General features: G+C 47.6%; 1 protein-coding gene across 3 annotated transcripts in view; it reads left to right on the forward strand.

Annotated features, from left to right (window-relative positions):
* The window catches only part of LOC111149146 (amyloid beta precursor protein binding family B member 2), a 312250-nt gene that overhangs the window by 231838 nt on the left and 62997 nt on the right, over positions 1–17415 (forward strand). For all 3 annotated transcript variants that reach the window (XM_022506093.1, XM_022506091.1, XM_022506092.1), the window contains 2 exons: positions 7502–7648; positions 10803–10930. In XM_022506093.1, the coding sequence (XP_022361801.1) occupies positions 7502–7648; positions 10803–10930 (275 nt within the window). The remainder of the gene's footprint in view (positions 1–7501; positions 7649–10802; positions 10931–17415) is intronic.

Raw genomic sequence — 17415 nt, forward strand, 5'->3', positions numbered from 1 at the left:
GCAGAGAGGCAGGCAGAGAGAGAGGAGGAAGCAGGCTCCCCGCTGAGCAGAGAGCCCGATGCGGGGCTCGATCCCAGGAGCCTGGGATCATGACCTGAGCCGAAAGCAAGAGGCTTTAACCCACTGAGCCACCCAGTGCCCCTTTATTCATGTTTTTGAGTGAGAGTGGGGAGAAAGGGCAGTGCGAAAGGGAGAGAGAGAGACTCACCCGCAGATCCCCTGCTGAGCACAGAGCCTGACGTGGGGCTCGATCCCACAACCCCGAGACCGTGACCTGAGCCAAAATCAAAAGTTGGACACTTCCCCCACCGGAGCCACCCAGAGGCCCCCTTCTGGTTTTTAAACTACTTATGCAGAGCAGCGCCTTTGGTCTCGTAGGTTCCTTGATGTGTCTCTAGTGCCTGGCTTATTGGAGATGTCAGTAAGTGTTAATTGAATGAGTCCATCCATTCCACAAAGCTCCACTCAATACCACATCCCTCAAGTAGCTGTCTAGGGGCGCCTGGGTGGCTGCATTGGTTACTCATCTGCCTTCAGCTCAGGTCATGATCTCAAGGCCCTGGGATCGAGTCCCATGTCAGGCCCTGTGAGGAGTCTGTTTCTCCCTCTCTCCTTCTCCCTCTTCCTCTGCCCCTCCCCTGACTCATGTGTGCATACGCTCTCTCTCGAATCAATAAAATATTGTTTTTTTTTAAACAGCTATCCAAAATGCCCTCTCTCTGAGTTAGAAAAAAAGCTGCCCTTCCATGAGCAACAGCACACGTGTGTGTCTCTGTGTCCCCTGATTTCTCGTCGCCGTGTTATGGATTCGCACTTGGTGTCTGCTCCTTTATAGGCTTTCAAGAGTAGAGCTGTGTCTGACTCATTTCTCTCTGTCTCCAGGAACTAATAGGCACTCAATAAATGTTTATTGACTTGAATACACAGTTGTTATTGTGCTGCAGGGTAATTAGGCTTCAATGGTTAAGTCAGTCCCATAAATGAGTGTTAATTAGGATTACGTGTGTAATGCTAAACGCAATTGTAGCTTTCCTCTATGAACTTTTTTAGTTTTTTAATATCTATGATTTAGTGTTGCTGTGTATTCGAGTATCAGTTCCCTCTTTGTCTTTGCTCCTTGCTTGTCACAGAGCAGTGACCTTGACCCAGGCATTGAAGGTGCCACCGTGTGGACATGGGCTCATGGAAACACCATGTTCCCTGGGGCTGGGCACTGAGGCTCGCTCACCTGGAGGGAGCAAGGCTGGCCCCTCCAGTTCCTTTGTCTTTCCCTCCCCATCCCTTGCCCGAATGTTCTCCTCTTGCTTGTCCTCATTAAAGCCCCAGGGAAGGAAATGCAGACCACCTCTGGGAGAACAAAGAATGAAATGAGAGGGTCTCCTGATCCAGAGGGAGAAGAAAGCAAGCATTTGCTGCGGGCCTCCCGTGTGCCGGTCACTTGCACTTTGGCTCTTCTGAAAACTCTGGGAGCCTCTCTCACCACCATTCTGCACCTGAGAACACTTAGAAGCACTGGTGGGGCTGTAGGAATTCAAATCCAGGACTGTTTGGCCTGTAGAAATCAAGGCATTGTGCTGCGTTCTGTCCCTCCACACGTGTGTTTGCAAGAGGTTTTCCCCAGGGGTATGTCTCTTAATATAGGACTTGAGAGAATGAAGTGGAAACACAACGTGTGTTTCCAACCAGGATATGACAACTTGATTCCAGTGTGGAGAATGAGAACAGATGGGAGAGAAGGACGCTCAGGCCAAGAGCTGCGTCCCTTCTAATTCAGCCACCATGCTCGTTCCCCTAATGCCAGCGATGGTTAATGGGAGCAGCAGCGAACTCTCCAAGTTAACCCTCACAACATGTGACAGGTGATTGGGAGACGGGGATTTTTAGTATCAGATGAAGAAACTGAGGCACAGAGATTTTAACCTACTTGCTCAAGATCTCGATACTAAGTGGCAGTCTTGGGATTTCCACCCACATTTTGCTTTTAGGACCAGTCTTAGAGACAGCATGACTTTGGGTGAGGAAGGGGGTCTTAGAGACCGGAAGTGACCTCCCCAAAGTCTTGACTTGTTCATCTGATGACATTGTTCATTCCCTGAACCAGTACTCATTTGTTGCGTTTTCGGTAAAGAGCTATTGAAAAATGAACACTGGGGCTCCTACCTGACTGGCTTGGTCGGTAGAGCATGTGACTCGTGATCTCAGGGTTTTGAGTTCGAGCCCCACATTGAATGTAGAGATTAAGAACAAAATCTTGAAAAGAAAAATGAACATCAATCAAAGTGTAAATGTTGGGAGGCTTTTTTAAAATTTTTGAAAAAGAGTGTCTTAAAAGTAAGGTTGATTAAGTATCTGATTTTTTAAAAAAATATTTTATTTATTTATTTGACAGAGATCTCAAGTAGGCAGAGAGGCAAGCAGAGAGAGGGAAGCACGCTCCCCGTTGAGCAGAGAGCCCGATTCTGATTTTTTTGATTGAATATTTTAGGCTCTTCCTGTACTCTGAAACAGATGTTTATTCCCAGGGCTGACTGCGCGGGGGCATCATGAATCTCCACGTTCAAGGAAAAGCGGCGGTGGTTGTAAACCTTCCTCGCCACACGGGGGCAGCACCAAACAGCGCATGTCGCTCTCTGGGGCTTGGTTCTTCGGGAGGGCGAAGTAGCTCCCTGGCGGAGCTGGGTTATCCCCCTTACACCTGTTTCCTCTTACTAAAGCTACAGGGACCGGTGGCAAGGCTTTATAGATCAGAAACCAAATTATAACAGCGGCAAAACTGCACAAGGAAAATTACTGAAATTCCTTGTAATAATATAGTTAGGGCTCTTGTTTTCTTTTTATCAGCCTGACAAACAATATATTTCATGGACCATTTGCATTTCTTAGCCGAGGAGAATACCCTAGAATTTTAGTGAGCTTGTTGAAATTGAAGTCCATGTATTCTTGAACTCAGGGGACACAAAGCAGCCAATATTCTCTTTTACCTTCCTTGTTGTCAATAAATTCTTTGGAGTATTTACAGGCTGTGGGATTTTGTAGCAGGCAGTTTAAGAGAGTGGGAAAATGTGTTCCTGGCTTCTAGTTTTAAGGGCATATGATGACCGCACAGTGTTTTATTGTTCACCTCTGCTGGGATCACCAGATGTTCAACTGATAACAACTTCAGTTGATCTCGAACCCTGTTTCTACTTGGGCACATCACAGTGGCCCATCCGAACCTCCATTTTCCACACCAGAGGCTGGATTCACTGGAATTTGACCAGAGCAACCACAGTAATTTATTATCCAAACTGAGACCCTTTCGAGAGTAAAAGGAGCCACTCAGTAATTTTGCTAGATCAACAAACACAAACCAGAATGTCCTGGGGACCACTGGAACGTGTGGTCACAAGGACTACACGTCATATCCTTTCATTTCCTCCCTGTGATGACTCGAGCTAAGGTTCACTGTAGCACTCTGTTCATTTGCTTTTCCCATTCAACGAATGTTTGCCGAATGTTCTTTCCGTTTTTATAAATGAAAAAAAGATTGGGATTTTATAAATCACTTGGCAAGATCACAGAACCAGTAAATCAGAGCTAAGATTTTAATTCAAGCTGTCCCTGCTCTGCGCCATATACACTCAAAATTGTACCGATGTTTCTGATCTGACCAATTTTGAGCCTTTCTGTGGACACAGCCCCATCTGACCCTGCCCTTCCAATAAACTCTCAGGCATATATGTGGTTAAGAACCCAGAACCCTGGGTTCTCCACTTACTAGCCTTGTGCTTCTTTCTCTTTCCTCACCTGTAAAATGAGTACAGTTAACTTAGTTATGGCCTCAAAGGATTAAAATAAGGAGTAAGTGAATTAATACCTTTGACATTTGAACAATGTCTTCTTCGTTGTACTTTGCTTATTTTCTGCTGTTAAATAGGCTGGGATGATATACATGTTCTCCAAACTGGGAGAGTTTCCATTTCTTTCTTGATGCTGGAGGAGAGCACTAGAGGTGGGTGATATTGTGACTTATAAGAATATGTATTGGGGGGGGGGGAAGAATATGTATTTGGTTGTTGAGATCTGTTTCTCATGTGTTTGCTCTTGGGTTCCTGGCTCACAGCTCCCAAAACCCTTGGAATTTCCCAAGTGCTAAGAGTGAGTAAGGGTCTTTTGTTATGCGAATGATGGGATATTTGGAGAGCAGCTAAGGCTGGGGGCTGGCCACGCATGGAGGCCACCACGTGTTAGACCTTTGAACTTCCGGTTCCAGCGCCGGACCCCTGGGGAGGCACGGGAAGGCTGGAGATGGAGTTCCATCACCAATGACCAGTGATTTGATCGGTCATGCCCTTGTAATGAAGCCTCCATCCAAACCCCAAAAGATAGTGAACACAAGCAGATGGGGGAGAATAGCGTTGCCCGGAGAGGGTGTGGAAGCTAGTAAGGAAAATGTTTCTGAGTTGGGTGAGCTGCTCTAGCAAATTAATGGAACCCGGGGAGCAAGTTGTTGGAACCTCCAATTTATAGCCTAGCCTTGTGACTGGCATCTGAAGTTGGGGTGGAGGGCAAGGGGGGGTGGGGGTGGGGACAGTCTTATAGGACCAGCCCCTTAGCCTGTGGGATCTGATGCTGTCAGCGGGTAGTGTCAGAATTGAGTTGAACTGTAGGACTCCATTCGGAGGACTGCCTGTTGGTGTGCGGACAAACTTCCACGCACTTTTTTGGCGAAGGTGGGAAAGCCATATTCTCTCATGGTTCTCCTCCCTCTCTGATTTTTCCCCCTTCAGATTTTCCTTCCTTCCCCTGTGGTCCCCAGGCTATTGCCTGTGTTCTGCATATGAACAAAACCATGTAATTGTCTTTCGCTGCTTACTTCACTTAGCAAAAACCACAGTGAGATTCCACCTCACACCAGTTAGAATGGCAAAAATTAACAAAACAGCAAACAACAAATGTTGGTGAGGATGCGGAGAAAGGGGAGCCCTCCTCCACTGTTGGTGGGAACGCAAGCTGGTGCAGCCACTCTGGAAGACAGTGGAGGCTCCTCAAGATGTTAAAAATAGGGCTACCCTATGACCCAGCAATCGCACTACTGGTATTTACCCCACAGATAGAGATTTAGTTAAAAGAAGGGACACATGCACCCCAATGTTCATAGCAGCAATGGCCACAATAGCCAAACTGTGGAAGGAGCCAAACTGTAGAAGGAGCCGAGATGCCCTTCAACAGACGAATGGATAAAGAAGATGTGGTTCATATATACCATGGAATATTACTCAGCCATCAGAAAGGATGAATACCCACCATTTTTAGTGTCTTTGTAGAAGACATTGTATCCACCGTCAGCTCAGGGCTGCTGTTCTGTTCTGGGTGGCCTGCGTTCCCTCTAGCACAGGAGGATCTGTGTGCTCTTTCCTTAAACAGATTGTCTTTGGTGTTTTAGTGGGGCTTTTTCCCCTTGAAAGTGTGGTTAGCAACTGAGGCAGGAGGGGGCCAGTCAGGGCATGGCTGTCAAACAAGGAAGGTGGAACGGAACTGAATGTGGTCACTTGGGGACAGTGTGTAGCATTTCTTCCTTTTGTTCGCGGCGAGCCGTTCCCAGCCTTGGTTCTGGAGTCCAGCCAAGCAAGCATGCAGAGCCAAACTCACGCAAGCAAGCGTTTGATAGTGTTCAAAGGGGAAGTACACTCTGGGTGGGAGAGCAGGCGGGCCCAGAAGTGGCTACGGTGTGGGGGGGCAGGGTCTTCTTGGTTTATAGACTTCCCTGAGTTGCGAGGTCAGAGCGACGACCGTCTTGGACCGAGATGGCCTCCTATCAGCTAAGGAACTCCTCCCACCCGTGGGGAAGGGGCGGTTTCAGTCATGTCCAGTTCTTGTTGGAACTGCCCCGGCAGCCATGCCCTGCACGGGGTGTTGGGGGTGGGTCAGCACTTCAGTGTAAATGTAGTATAATGAAGCTAGAGGTTACCGGAGGACAGCAGCTACAGGAAAGAACGATGCCCGTTCCCGGGGTTTTGCTCCACTGTTTGCATTTGGAGGTGGTGGGCCATTTCTGCCTTTTTTTTTTTTTTTAAGATTTTATTTATCTATTTGACAGACAGAGGTCACAAGTAGGCAGAGAGGCAGGCAGAGAGAGAGGAGGAAGCAGGCTCCCCGCTGAGCAGAGAGCCCAATGCGGAGCTCGATCCCAGAACCCTGAGATCATGACCTGAGCCGAAGGCAGAGGCTTAACCCACTGAGACTCCCAGGTGCCCCCCATTTCTGCCTTTTTCGATAGTCGGGCAGTCCTGTTCAGTGCTCCTCTCTGGCCAGCTGCCTCCTCTGTCCATCTGCTGATGACATTCACGCTGGAAACTTCATAAAGTACCCTGAGAGCCAGCTTGCTGTCTCCTGCAGACATGTGGCCCCTCACCAGCCCCCCAGTGCTGGGGAGGTACGCAGCCTCTTCAGCTGGGGTGCACTTGAGGAGGGACCCCCATTCCGGCCACCTGGCATCCCTGGCAACTGACAGCAAACAGGTCTGTCACCGAACGAGCCCTCGCATGTCCCATGAGCTTCCTTTTTCTTATACATCTTTGAATTTTCTCATTGCAACGTGCACACAATACTTTTTTATGTTTTGAAACAACCGGTGAACTTTAGAAAGGAAGATAAGGAGCATAATCTCAAAATATCTTGAAAGGATAAAAGAATAAAAGGAACTTGTGCTGTAGGGTTTCTCACGAGCTGGTGCATTGTGTGTTCTTTCAGGATTTGGTGCTTAATTACAGATGTTATGGGACCTGAGACCAATTATCATGAAGGCACATTTTTTTCCCCATCTTCCCTCATTTCTGGGTACTAAAGAATACATTTCACTTTGGTACTAGAATCAAGTGCCAAACATGTATTTAATTCTCCATCTCTCCCACTGTCTTTTTTCTGGGTTGTTTAACAAGTAGTAGATCTCATGGGTGTTGCATTTGTTACTGTTTAAAAAAACAAAACAAAACAAAACAAACCCTTGACTTTTCATATATAAAGGAGCTTAAAAATCCTCATACTCATTAGCCCTATAATTCTACTTCTAGTAATCTCCTCCAAGAAAATAATCTAAACACACACACGTATACAGAAAAGTAGGCAAGAAGATATTTATCACTACATTTTTTTAAGATGTTATTTATTTATTCAACAGAGAGAGAGCACAGGCAGGGGGAGCGGCTGAGGGAGAGGGAGAAGCTGGCTCTGTGCTGAGCAGGGTGCCCAATGTGGGGCTCGATCGCAGGACCTGAGCCAAAGGTGGATGCGTAACCCATTGAGCCACCCAGGTGCCCCGTCACTACATTTTTTTTTAACAGTAAAAGGTAGTCCCAATTTAATTTTCTAGCAATAGAGGACTCGTTTACTGAATTCAATGACCGGACGTTATGTAGTGATGGAAGCCGCACTGGGCAAACCCCGCAGGGGGTTTCGGTAAGTTGGCGGCGACCAGCTGTGGTCAGTGCCTACCTTCACGCCCCCATGCTCTGTCTTGCAGTGTTTCGCGGTACGCTCCCTGGGATGGGTGGAAATGGCAGAGGAGGACCTCGCTCCCGGCAAAAGTAGCGTCGCCGTCAACAACTGCATCAGGCAGCTTTCTTACTGCAAAAACGACATCCGGGACACAGTCGGCATCTGGGGAGAGGTGAGTGACACGTGGGAAGAATTGACGGCAGGCTTGCTCATATTCCACCGTGCTTTGTGAACTCTTGGAGCTCTGCGTGGTGTGATACTGAGGGATACTTACCAGGCGCGTTTCGCCAGGAAGACAGGTAGGGTGGGCATGGTGTACCAACCCTTCCATTTATCTGTTTGCTCTGCCAGATCCCAGTAGGGACTGCGCCCTGGGGGGAAACATTTATCCGTGTCTACATGACAGGGGCTGACCGGGTATCCCCAAGTCCGAGGGATGTATGGATGGGTACTCGGGCCCAGAAACCCCGAAACTTGCACACAAAACTGGATACACCATTATATAAGAAGGAAGGGAGCTGTTTGCTGGAAGTATGTTCTCAAAGGGGAATGTGGCTGTTGTCCGTACACACAGAAATGCGACCATCCCTCACACTCTAAAAGTTGACCTGTGATCCTTCTATAACACGTTCAGCTTTACGTATAATCAGACAATCAATATGATACCTGAGTTTTTAGAGTTGATAACTGTATGTTCTTTCTCACTTTGAACAAAGTAATTCCGCTTTGAAATGTTAGTTGACATCATTGCAGAAAGGAAAGTAATAAGTAAAAATGCCAAGTTCGTGTAAAAATCATGGCAAAGAGGAGAAGCCTGCCATGCCCTGAGACCTATAGAACGGGTATATCGAGAGCGTCTCGATATAGCACATGCTGTGTAAGCCCCCTGCTCTCAAACCTTGCCATCATAGGGGCTCCTTGACAGCTCTTTGATGGGGCTCTTTGGAGCCCCAAGCAGCACTGTTGTAATGGGAAGGAGATTCCCAAGGCTTCCCATGGAAGAGTCTAGGTACCTTAGAATGGGCCTGAGCTGCATCACCATTCAGACTTTTAGATCTCAAGCACGGGGAGAAAGAAGGAAGAATTTGTTTGGTATTTGCCTTTACTGTGATTTCGTTGCATGACTTCCCACCTCCCACCCAAATACCCAGATAGTCTTTCCCACCAGATTATCTACCTGCCTTCTCTCTCCTTCAATCAAAATGCTCTTCCATGAAAAGAACAAATCTCAGCTAGGATTTAGAAGAAAGGTTGGCATAATTCATACTAACATGTGAATGGCTGATATATAACACCAAGTACTTGCCACCAGGTACTTAGAAGAGCTTAGTAAGATTCTAAAGGAATCTCCAAGTGACAGGACACGTACAGGAGAGAGAACTTTCTGTGGGGATATAGGGCGGAGGGTCAGCCATGCCTAAAAATCTGTTCTGTCTTCCCACCTGGTTAGCCCTGCTAAGCCATTCCTTTTTTTCTCATTTCTTCCTTCTTCTGAACAAAAAATTCTTCAGGCTGTGCTTCTGGCTTATAGTGTATAAAGTAGAGCTCAACACTGAGGGTGACGAGCTCTGCCTTTTTGCCATGCCCCACCACATACAGCACAGCTCCTCAAACGTCCATTGAGTGGCTGACGGAAAATGAAGTCACGACTATCAGATGAGGGTCTCCTCTGTAGACGACAGCTGCATGAGTGTTGCTATCTTGGTTACAAAAACCAACTAGTAAGACTTTGCAGTGGTCAGCCAGGAACTGCTCTGTGTTGATGAGAAAAGTGACAGGATGTACCTGGGAAGAGGTGTGTGTGCTGAATGATACACCATATTTTCATTCAGGGATGCTCTACACTCAACCAGCCCACGTTAGACTACCCACCGGATGTCATCTCCCCAATAATGCAGAGAGGGTCAGTCAAGTTAACCCATGAGGACAATCTCTGTGACCTTTGGTGGGAACTGGAGGGGGTTTCTAAGCAGAGTTAGCCCCAAGGAAACACATCACCCCCTCAGTGAGGGGACCAGGCCTCCTTGTGGGGACATCCCATAAGGTGTGAAAACAAAGGACTTCAGGGTCTGTTAGTGTCTGCAAGGTGTTTGCCAAGGAGCAACTGCACGGAGATGGGGTGGCGGTGACCAGGAGGGACTTGTCCTGGAGGCTGGCCACTCGCTAGCGGGGCTGGAGGAAGATCCCTTAGGCTGCAGTCAGTGCCTCTTTCCTGGGGGAGGGTGGCGGGGGGGGAAAGGCACCAGACATCTATCACTTCTCCCAAGCAGCCATCAGTTACCCCAAGGCGTGGAGTCCCACCTTGGCACCGGTGGGACCTGCCCCCTCCCCCACTTCCAGCTCTCCAGGGCTCCATGATCGGGCATCTCCTGAAGACTGTCACATGGTTGGCCTCAACTAAGGCTGGAGGAGAGGACACGGTGTCCTTTAGTGAACAGCAGATGTTTAATAATTTCTCAAACTATGCCCGAGGAATTACAAGGAGAATAAAGTTGAATAGTCTAGCGTCTTTGCCCCCAAAGAGCCAGCCTATGTTGGGGACAGGAGCAATGCAAGCATTGAGAAGATTCGGCCTCCCCCGCATGGGTATTACAGTAGTGCCTGTGCCACAAAAGGCCTCCCAGCTTCCGGATCAGACCTGGAGTAAGTAGCCTGACCTTGAAGACTCAGCTTCCCTCTCTGCTAATCAGAGATCATAATGCACCAGGCTCTCCGGGCAAGTTGGAAAGATCACGAACCAGTGTGCCCCAAGCCCATGGCTTAATATCTGGGATAAGATCAAATTCTAGAAACGTTAGCTATTGTAGTCCCAAGCGAGTCACAAATGCACCTGTGATTGGCCAGCCAAATCCCATAGAAGCGAAGAGCTCTAAATGCCGAGGAGGAACAGGATGGTTGTGGCTGTGGGAAGGCCATCAAGGGCATGGCTGGTAGGATCTGACCGGAGAGGAAGGGACAGAGAGACGGGTTAGGAGAGTGACAGGTCTGGTGTTAGTGGAAGACCAGGTTCTCCAGGGAACCTCCTATTAGCCTTTTTTCTCAGAGTCAAGATTCAGAATTGTAAATAATTAAAAACAAGAGTTGGCTAGAAGGCGGGCTTGGGACGCATTTCAGAGGACGTGGGGAGGGAGAGAGGAATTGGGTATGTGTGAGGCATACGAAAGATCGATGCTATTTTAGTCAGGGGGGGATGTCGCTCTCTTAGGAAAACAAATCACAGACTCATACCGTGGCTTCCTTGGATCATTGCAATGACATCCCTAGATAGCCGTGTCACCAAGCATAGCTTCCTGAGGAAGAGAGCATGTTTTCTCCTTGAATTCCAGGGGAAAGACATGTACCTGATCCTGGAGAACGACACCCTCAGCCTGGTGGACCCCATGGACCGCTCCGTGCTCCACTCTCAGCCCATCGCCAGCATCCGCGTGTGGGGTGTGGGCCGGGACAACGGCCGGTGAGTACCCAGGGGACCTGATGTCACCCATCACCTGTCACCTCAGCACCGAGGCGTGGTCTCGCTGCTGTTGCCCATCACTGAACATTAAAGGGGACAGTAGACTGTCCTTAGGAATGTAAAAAATGACAGCACATCTCTCTCCTTGCCTCCTAAGCCCTCTCTTTCTGGTTTCCTGAACCTCAGACCCGTCATCCACTCTGGATCCTGTCTTCGAGTTCTCCTCCTGTTCCTGCTCCTCTTCTGAGTTAGTTGCCAACTCACGCAGACTCTCTGGAGCCCTATCCCTATTTTTGCCTCTTCCCTGCAGTCTGGGTTCATCTTGGTCATTTCAGAGGCCCTCCTGGTTGTGCTTCCTTCCCAGAGGGCTTGCTCGAAGGGAGAGGTTGTGCCACAAGCTTTAGATCCTTAAGTCACGGTGAGCAAGAACTTGCTGGGGGTGGGGTTGGCCAAACTTGGTTACATCTGAAATGCCCGGTCACGTCAAAATTCCATTCAGTGTGTGTTTTTCTAAAATTCTACTGACTATCTGTTCTTTACAGCGAGTGCATCTTAGATGTGTGGTGAATTGTCTGTTCTCCAGGATGACTGGAAATAAGGAAGTTCAGATATGCATATATTCTAAATAATGAAGTGGCGGTTATTGCAGATGTCACACTCAGATACTGTCGTTGAGTAATTGGGCTACACCGAGTGCTTTTAGCTCTTAAATTACAATTCATTTTTGGCAATGCTCAAAGGACCTGAGGATCTCCTGGCACTTAGGGATTCAGGTATAGGATCGTTAGTTATTGGTTTGTTGAAAATGGACAGAAGCAGGTGAAAATCCTAGACGACAGAAAGATGACCCTGCTGGACTTGGGGTTCCATTCCTGCACATTCTGGTTGATTGGGCCTTCTGTCCTCTTTTAGGGGCTCTGCCTTGGCTTATCCCACCCAGCCTTTGGCTACAGGGGGCTGGGCATTTGTGGGTTTGGTACTCTTTGGATGCAGTCCAACTCCTAAGCCAGAAAGAAAAATGGTTACGCACTCCTCAGTCTCAGAACAAGTATTTTTGCTATAACCAGACTCATAGAACAGTCTGCGAAAGAGAAGTCACTGATTGCATAAACCTTCCTAGAAGCACGATTGTGTCTTCGAGCTTTTGTTCACAGAGTGAACTGTGACAGCTGGGCCAGGTGCACAGGGGTGGGGGGGGCGGGTATGAGTGGATAATTTATGCGTACACACCTGTCATTCACACGATTGGCAGAACTGTAACACTGCAGGTGATGAGTTGACATGAATTGATGAATTTTGCAAGGAAAATACCCAATGATGATGTTTGCTCATTAAAAACATTTAGTGTTAATGGAAGGGTGTAGGATGCTCAATCCTTCCCTGGTGCGTATCCCCCAGGGTTATTTTTAAGACAGGAGCCATGGCGAGGATCAGAATGCACATGTACATGGGGCACCTGGGTGGCTCAGTGGGTTAAGCCTCTGCCTTCGGCTCAGGTCATGATCCCAGGGTCCTGGGATCGAGCCTCGCATCGGGCTCCCTGCTCAGGGAACCTGCTTCCCCCTCTCCCTCTACCTGCCTCTCTGCCTACTTGTGATCTCTCTCTGTCAAATAAATAAATAAAATCTTAAAAAAAAAAAAAAGAATGCACATGTACAAACCAAGTGCAGTTGTGTTTTCTTAAGGTTAGGCTGGGAGCAGATTTCACTGCTCACGTTTTCAGGCTACCCAGTTTTTTAACGTGAGGCCAAATGCTGCAGGTTCGGAGAAGAAAAGAGTCAGACTCCAGCTGACAAATTATTCAAGGTCGGAGCCTCAGTTTCTCTCATCTGTGACATGGGGATCATAAGAGGGACCACAAAGCATGTGTGTATATGCACCTTTGTGTGCATCTTGTAACTGGCACAGTGATGGAGACATGGCCAACGCCAAAGGAATGTTCGCTCCTGATTCGCGAAGGGAACATACACCAGCAGGTACCGCTGATTACGCAGCTTCCTTTCAAAGACACGGTGAATACGGGAGGTGTCAGATCTTGGAGAGGTTTCAGGGACTGTTCACCATTTGATACAGAAGATGAGGGGCTGTTCGTCTTGAGTTCAGTTATCCTACAAGGCAAGAAGAGCACCCCCTCCCTGCACTGTGAAAGCAGTGGAAATTTGGTTACATTGCCTTGCTTATATTTTTGAAATGTGGGCTGGGTTAAACCACTTCTTATCTTATTCAGTGTTAACAGATGAGTGTGATTTAGAAATTCCCCCAGGGTTCCACACTGTTGGGACCTCAAGTTCCTACGGTGGGTTTGGGGGCCCTTGAGTTGTTTTCGGAAGCAGTAAATTTAAAAAAAAAAAAAAGTGTGTTTGCCAGTGAAAGGATCTATTTTTCCCCATTGATCCCCTGAGTTTTCCTTCCCTTAAAGAAGGGGTCTTTGTGTGCCTGCCTTTTTTTTTTTTTAACTTTCTTTTGCTTTTGATTTTCTTTTTTAACAGCAATTTACAAGAGCAAATTCAATTTGTAATGCTGCAAAGGAAAGAGCTTTTCACTTTGCATGAATAAAACATAAAAGTGTTTCATTTTGCTTGCAAAAATGAGCCCATTTTGCATTCCTTTGTAACTTTCCTTACTGAGAAAATGGAATCTCTTAGGGGATTTCTTTTTTTCTCCCCCCCCTTCCACCCCTGAATTCCAAAAAGATATGTTTAATGAAATGTGAGAAGACAGTGTGACATGCCCAGCCCAAGATTTGTTGTGGGTGCCCAGCAAAGTTGATTTATAACTCAGGAGGCCCCGTCCTTGGAACTCCGGCTGTGTGTTCTCCTCTGGTGAATACGGAAAGAACCACATTCGTGATAATGCTAGTCACAGTCCCTTTCATTACCATGTACCCGACCCTTTGCTGGGTGCTTTGCAAGCAGACGCACCTGAGATTCCATTTTCTTTCTTCCCCTCTAACCCTGTAATAATCCGCTTGTCAGTTAGTGGTGTCGGGTGCACGCAGAAAATCAAACCAGGGCAGTGTATTAGTTTGCCGGGGCTCTTAGGGGATTTCTTAATGTGGTTCGCTCGAAGGAGGAAATTATGTATACTGGAGGCTCGAAGTAATTTCAGAATTTATAGTTATTTTGGGGTTAGCACTATCTGAAAACATTTGAGTGGTTTCGATGTGCTGTGAATAAATTGCTTATGGGGAGAATTTACTTTGGGAAAGTTTACTTTGGGTGGGGGGGGGGTCTGGCTGTAATGCTTCTCACGGATCCCCAAGATGGGTTTCGAGAAGCCTCTTATGGATGGCGTAAGGGGTTACAGTCACATGAGATGCTGGTCCTCTGTGGGGTGTTGGCTGTTGCCGGACTGGGCTGAAGTTCTGCCTGGTTCTTGACAGTTGTACTTAACTTTATTATGGTTTCTTAGAACACGTTGGCCTTGTTGCCCAGAAGAGAGAACGCTACCTTGTCTCTCTCGGCTCTTCTGTACCTGGGTTCCTTTGGATCACTGAGAGAACTGGCAAGGTTCCCAGACACGGTGACTGGTGAAAGGAGTTCCATAAGCCTCATGTTTCCAACCTAAGGCAGCCCTGGGGAGCACCGAAATTGACCTTCTCTGCTGAGGGCATCCTCACACCTCACAGGTCCAAACGGCTCTGGGCCTTCGAGCTGCCATTTTGCCCCCAGTGACTGGGGCAGACAACCGGAGCGCCACCCTCTGGTCTCTGTGAGCCTGCCAGGAGGTCATTCCATGGACAGCTGGAAGGATTTCCTAAGCCCATTTTGGGAGTTCATGCGGACTGCTGGCCACGGCTCTCTTCTAACTCATTCAGACCTGGGGAAACCGCTTTCTCCCTACTCTTTTCTAGAGGTATCCAGAGCGAGCAATGTAATTTGTGAATATAGGGGACTTTTTTTTTTTTTAATTTATTTATTTGACACAGAGAGATCACAAGTAGGCAGAGAGGCAGGCATAGATAGAGGGGGAAGCGGCTCCCTGCTGAGCAGAGAGCCCAATGCGGGGCTCGATCCCAGGACCCTGAGATCATGACCTGAGCCGAAGGCAAAGGCTTTAACCCACTAAGCCACCCAGGCACCCCGAATATAGGGGACTTTTAACAGGGACTCCCCTCTCCTCTTGTGGTGGGTATGGGCCCGTCTGCTGGGAGGGATCTGGGCACAGGGACCTGTGTGTTGCCAACATGCAGTAGTATCTACCCATTCCATCTGCTCCCCGTGAGGAAGCAAAGCGGGTGGGTGGTATACTCAGAGGATTTCAGACCCCATACGTGGCATTTTCCCAAGTGGCTTCCATAGCAGTGTTCCGTGGGGCACTGATGAAGTAAGACGTTTATATGCTTTCCTCAAGAGGGGAAAAAAAAAAATTCTGGGGTCAGTTGGAAAACCGGGTTAAACAGAGTGCAACAGGCTCTTTCCTCTGGATCCTCTGAGAGGTTTTCATGTGCCGATGTTCCCTGGGGCCCTGTGCTTCATGCAAATGCAGTCACAGGAGCACATTCTGGAAACCACTGCTCTGGTCAGTAAACGCCTTCATTTAAATGAGTGGCAACGCTAGATTACTGTTTTTGTCTTTAAGAAAAATTGGAATTACTTTTAGTAAGTAACTATTAACAAATGGAGACCTATGGGGCCTGCTAGAATGAGGATAAAATCCCTTAATAATTAATAGCAGCTACCACCATCGGGCACAAGTGCTTTTTAAAAAGTACTTTCTGGGGCGCCTGGGTGGCTCAGTCATTAAGCGTCTGCCTTTGGCTCAGATCATGATCTCAGTGTCCTGGGATCGAGCCCCACATCAGGCTCCCTGCTCAGCGGGAAGCCTGCTTCTTCCTCTCCCACTCCCCCTACTTGTATTCCCTCTCTCACTCTCTCTCTGTCAAACAAATAAATAAAATCTTAAATAAACAACAAACAAATAAATAGTACTTTCTCAAGTGCCTGGATGGCTCAGTTGGTTAAGTGACTGCCTTCGGCTCAGGTCATAATCTCAGGGTCCTGGGATTGAGCCCTGCGTCGGGCTCCTTGCTTGGCAGAGTGCCAAGCTTCTCCCCCGCTTGTGCCCTCTCTCTTGATCTCTGTCAAATAAATAAATTAAATCTCTTAAAAAAATGATAAAAAATAAAATAAAAAGTACTTTCTCAGGCTAAATGTTACTATTGTATTATAGTTATCACAAAACCACTCTTTCTAGAGAATGTTCTATACATCTCTTTTCTACTTTTGATGAAAATTTCTAATAAAAACGGTATGATAGGTTATTCATAAATTTACAAACCAGCTTATCTTTGACATAATTGTTTTATCTGGTCAAGATCTTGGGGGACCTTTATCTGAAGAATATAGTGAGTCTCAAGTATGCTGAATTTTTCCCCTAGTCTCGTCTCTTAGGATAGTCCCGCCTGGACTTGGTCACCAAGACCCTGGTTTAAGTTGTTTCAGAGGACTACTGTTATGCATGGTTCTTGCTCTTGTTCTCCTGCTGTTGTTACCTTTTGATTTCTTTCCAAAACACTGCTTAGGGGCACCTGGGTGGCTCAGTTGGTTAAGCACCTGCCTTCGGCTCAGATCATGATCCCAGGGTCCTGGAATAGAGTCCCGTGTCAGGCTCCCTGCTCAGTGGGGAGTCTCTGTCCCCCCCCCCACCTTGTGTGCTCTCTCTCACAAATAAATAAAATCTTAAAAAAGAAAAGAAAAAGCAGTTTAATGCAACCTCTTTATTTAGAGGAAACTGAGGACAGAGGTGGGACTTACCTTAGAACAGCCTTCTGGTCCTGACAGGGCAAAGACCAGACTCCTGAGACTCTCATCTGTCCAAATAGGAGGCTCCTCTGTTAATCCTGACCAGAGATGACAGATGTTCTCAAATAACCGGGGGTTCAGCAGGGAGACCCTTGAACTCTAGTGAGTCTCAAGTATGCTGATTTTTTCCCCCTAGTCTCGTCTCTTAGGATAGTCCCGCCTGGACTTGGTCACCAAGACCCTGGTTTAAGCTGTTTCAGAGGACTACTGTTACACATAGTTCTTGCTCTTATTTTCCTGCCGTTGTTACCTTTTGATTTCTTTCCAAAACACTGCTTAGGGGTACCTTGAACTCTAGAGTTCAAGGGAGAGCCTTGAACGCTATGGCCTGGTCCCTGTCCTTAGAGATCTGGCTTCTTAATTGAGGAGATATGACCACAATTGTGAACTGAAAACAAACTATGGGCCTGAGGCCCCTTTTGGTATGGCTTGGAGCTAGGGATGTGTTTTATAGAAAAAGAATAGAGACCCAGCCATAAGGGACCCAGAAGGCCGTCCTCCTCTCTAGAGAAAGAGCAGTGGAGTGGTAATACACACAGAGCAGAATTGGGATCTTCGTGGCTGCCGTAGGAGGTCGTTGTAAGAAGTCCTTGCTGACTGGCTCTCCCTACCTACCTGTACCCCTGTTCTGCTGGCATTCCTCGGGGTACCCGTGAGCATTGCCCAGGCCCGATACTGTTC

The sequence above is a fragment of the Enhydra lutris genome, unplaced genomic scaffold, assembly GCF_002288905.1.
Source record: "Enhydra lutris kenyoni isolate GAN:26980312 unplaced genomic scaffold, ASM228890v2 scaffoldscaffold21, whole genome shotgun sequence".
Taxonomy (NCBI): Eukaryota; Metazoa; Chordata; class Mammalia; order Carnivora; family Mustelidae; genus Enhydra; species Enhydra lutris.